The sequence below is a fragment of the Macrobrachium nipponense genome, chromosome 28 (assembly GCF_015104395.2).
Source record: "Macrobrachium nipponense isolate FS-2020 chromosome 28, ASM1510439v2, whole genome shotgun sequence".
Lineage (NCBI taxonomy): Eukaryota > Metazoa > Arthropoda > Malacostraca > Decapoda > Palaemonidae > Macrobrachium > Macrobrachium nipponense.
The window spans coordinates 71,364,180-71,368,134 of record NC_087217.1 but is presented as its reverse complement, the minus strand read 5'-3'; the positions used below and the strand labels follow the sequence as shown (position 1 = coordinate 71,368,134).

General features: G+C 37.6%; 1 protein-coding gene across 1 annotated transcript in view; it reads right to left on the bottom strand.

Annotated features, from left to right (window-relative positions):
* LOC135201872 (cell adhesion molecule Dscam2-like) overlaps nt 1-1,919 on the bottom strand; it is a 220,196-nt gene extending 218,277 nt beyond the window's left edge. The window contains 1 exon segment of the mRNA XM_064231173.1: nt 1,430-1,919. Within this exon segment, the coding sequence (XP_064087243.1) occupies nt 1,430-1,544 (115 nt within the window). The 5' untranslated portion in view covers nt 1,545-1,919.
* Nucleotides 1,920-3,955: the final 2,036 nt, after the last annotated feature.

Below are 3,955 nucleotides of genomic sequence, written 5' to 3'. Positions count from 1 at the left end.
TTCTAAACTGTAGAAAATTTACAAAAGAAATGAATAAGTTGATAGCAAAACTGGCAGCAATGAAAGTAAACTTTAACTTAAATAAATTACTAGGAGTACATTAAGATAAAGAAGTTCAGAAGAAAGTTACAAAGTACGTCATAACATTTTTGTGAAAAACTAACCTACTAAATACGCTATAGCTATATTGAAATATTAAAACAGCCAGATTAGGCAAACTTCCGTTAATATTTAGCCACCAAACAAAGATTGCACGTGTGAGGCGACTACATTTAACAACGAGATTTGAGGTAGGATAATATAAAATCATAAGAGGTTATTTTGTAGCTTTTAGAGTAAAGCGTTGTGTAAAAAACAATAAATATCAATGGAGGGGAGCATGGATATTGTTTGAACGAATTTGGAACGAACCTCGTGTGATTTAGATAAACTCATGATTCGTCCCAGACCTTTCACTGCTAATACACACGATATTAACAAACTAATATTCCTCCACAAATAAAAGTTAGCATGACTAATCTTTGTATTTCTGATGTGATTTTGCAGGGGAGTACATTGGCTCCAGTATAAGAAGCCAGATCTCCTACTATAAAATAAAGAAGAAGAAAGACGATGGTATGTTTTGTCGCGCTTTTTGAACATGGTTTCAATTCTGAATGCGTGCTTTCGTAATATGCCCCTTTCAAAATCACCAATCAAGCACAACCCACGAAATAATCACACAGTTTCGATCGCTTTTATTTTACAAAATGTCATTTGCTTTAATAGCAGATGCGGAATGAACTCTACCATTACTTATAGGCCTATTTTCTAGGGCAGAAAACTTAGGTTCTTCTTGGGTTTTTGGGCTACACGTATAAAAGACGTATCCAAGAGAGGGGAGAACATTAAACCGTTTAAATACGTAGCTGGCGTGAATTCAAAAGTTAGCATACAGAATTCATCAGTGGCGTTATTTGATATGCAAAGCCTATGTTAGGCCTGTATTAGGAGTTTTGCCGGCTTCCAAATCTTATTATATTCGCATGATAATGATTCTCAAAATGTTCTTCATAAAGTGAAAAATGTTACAAATCAGCTAATTAAATTGTATACAGGCCTAGTGTTTTGCCTTTAAAAAGGTTTCACACAAACATCAAGGAGCATTGCTAGTGTGCTCGAAATTACACGAATAAACGTATCTCTTTTACAAAAACAGCCTATAGCAAATAAGTAACTGAATTCACACTGGGGCATAACGCCTTGAATGGCCTCAGTCATGTAATAACCTGCCTATAGGCCTACTTTCTCAACCGCAGCGTCAAAAGGATTCTTAACACAAATAAGTTACGACCAAGTCAATTCAGAGATTCATATAAAGTATTATTTGAATAGTTTTATACCTCCCTATGCTATCAAATGCTTAATCATTCATAAATTTGTCACTTACCTATTTGGCAAATAGCGAGCAGAAGATATAAATTTAAGATGAAGTCAACTCTGCTACCCATCTTCACAAACACTAAATTGTAGTAGTAGTTTGGCACGAGTAACCATGAAGTCATTTCAGTTTATGTATATATCCAGTGATTCAGTATTTCTGAAGTCAAAATGGCTTTTCAGAAATAAATTTCTTTTCAGGAAGTAACAAGTTTGGTTTAAAAAAAAAAAACTTCCAACTTCGTTCAAAGTTGGATCAAATGATGTTTATCACAATTTTGTAAATATAACTTATCACTATGGTAGGGAAGTGATCGACCTTCAATTTCAGTTATCCAAGAGATCTCTCTCCTCACCGTAAAAAGACGAAATGTTCACACGGAATCCACCGCAAAAGGAAACACGTGTATAAGAGTCACCACGACGCGGCAAGAAACCGCGTTACACCGGCGGCCGCCAAAGAGCAACTGACTGGCCCAGTCGCCGTCCCGTCGCCTCTCGCCTGTGCCCGGTCGGTGGTGCACTGACAGCAACTGCCGCTGCTATGCAGGGCTGGTGGAAGTGAAGCGTCGTCCCAGTGAGCTTGTCAGCCGTCCAGCTTCCAGCTGTGGGGACAATGGAAATCGAAGTCTCCACGACCCTGGAAAAAAAAAAAGAGCCTGGAAAAAAAAAAGAGCACTTGGCGTTTTATTCTCTTGTCCGTCGAAAAGGACGTCACCAACCAACGCCATCCGGTTGATATCTTGATCAATGCACCTATGGATTTATTTTGGCAGTTCTGTTTTGTTATTTTTGCCGTGTGTTTTACTTCATTTTACAGTAACGGTCCTACTTACAAATGCATGTCACCTTTTCGATATTCAGGTATCGCCTTTTTTACTAAATGGTTGATGGGCGACAAAAAAAAAAAATTATTTGTTAAAATTTACTTCCTCTTGAAAGCTAACGTTTCTATTTAGTAAAAGCTCCTGACTATCTTTAATAGCTGTGGGCATAAGCAATCATATTGATACAAACGCGATCAACTCATTTCTATCGCTATCCGCTAAATTATACAAAATTTATCAAAATCAATCCAAAGTTGCTGAAGGTGACATCGTTCCTCTGATTACCTTTTATATCTTACCCGAACCTTCATCTAAGCAGCAAAAGTGGTTTATACGTTTGAATTTAGCATTGTGATTTTTTCCTACTAATTAAAATAAGGAAAGTGAAAGCAGAGATTTTTTTCCTGTTATATGGCGCAGAATGTGTTTATTTATAAAGACAGTTTTCGTCCCTATGTATACGGTATAATATATATATATATATATATATATATATATATATATATATATATATATATATGGGAGAAATATTACGGTACAGTGGATAAGTGGATACCAGAAGAGAAGAGCTGGAAGACCTAGACCTATTAATAGACGGATAAGAACTATGAGAGTTATAGTAGATTCACATCAACCGTGCATCTGAAGTCTAGGTCAGTCCCTTACAACGCTCCTGATTGGCTTTTGATAAGCCAATCACAGGGCTGGAAACTCTCAGTCTCTCGAGCATGTTCTTCTGGTGAATTGTCTCTTTTGTATGGGATTCAAAGAACTTAATCTATCATGTAGCCTGTATAGTCGGTTAGTGCCATCGGTGCACCTCACGGGGTGCAGCGTAGGCATTGATAAAGGTTCTTAGCCGCGTCCCTTCGGCCCCTAGCTGCAACTCATTCCATTCCTTTTACTGTACCTCCATTCATATTATCCCTCTTCCACCTTGCTATCCGCGCTCTCCTTACAAAATGAGAGGTTTTTCTTCTGTTACACCTTTCAGACCCACCTACTCTCAATTTCCTTTCCAGCGCTGAATGACCTCATGGGTCCCAGTTCTTGGCCTTGGACCTACGTAAGTAAACTCTGTATTCCATTCCTTAATCACCCAGAAAAATTTTGTCATCACATCAGGATGGCCGCAGAAAGTTTCAGAAAGCTGGTCGGACGGACTGGAGACCTTCCATGAGAGAAACAACGCTAATTACCGGCTAACTACTGGAATTGATGAAAGAATGGCCGTTTTTATAAGGCAAGAGAGCTTGTCTTTGAAAATGTCAAGAAGCTGACAAATACGCTTATGCGCAGGTCATTTGTAAATAAGAAATGAATGAGTAAGATTTGTTTTCCAATTCCTCTAGTAATTTTTAAGAGTACAAATTGAGAAGCATGAAATATCAGATTACAAATTATAAGCGTCTTGTTTTTTGTATGAAAGGAAAGAAAAATTTTATGATTATGAAACTCTATGTTCTCTCTTCAGAGATTAGATTATTCTGAGTAATTAGCAATCTCTGTAGAGCTATATGACGATGCTACAGTTGAATGAGCCTGTTCTGTTCAGTAATCATAGTGGGCGAGTTTAACCATTTGCCTCCAGAAAGTTTCGCGTATTTTAATTCTGGTGTCAATGTCAACGGGCCAGTGTTGCCAATTGGTATCTGTTTACCCTCCAAACTGGGCATAAGACTTACACAAAACCTTGGAAATAAGTGAAA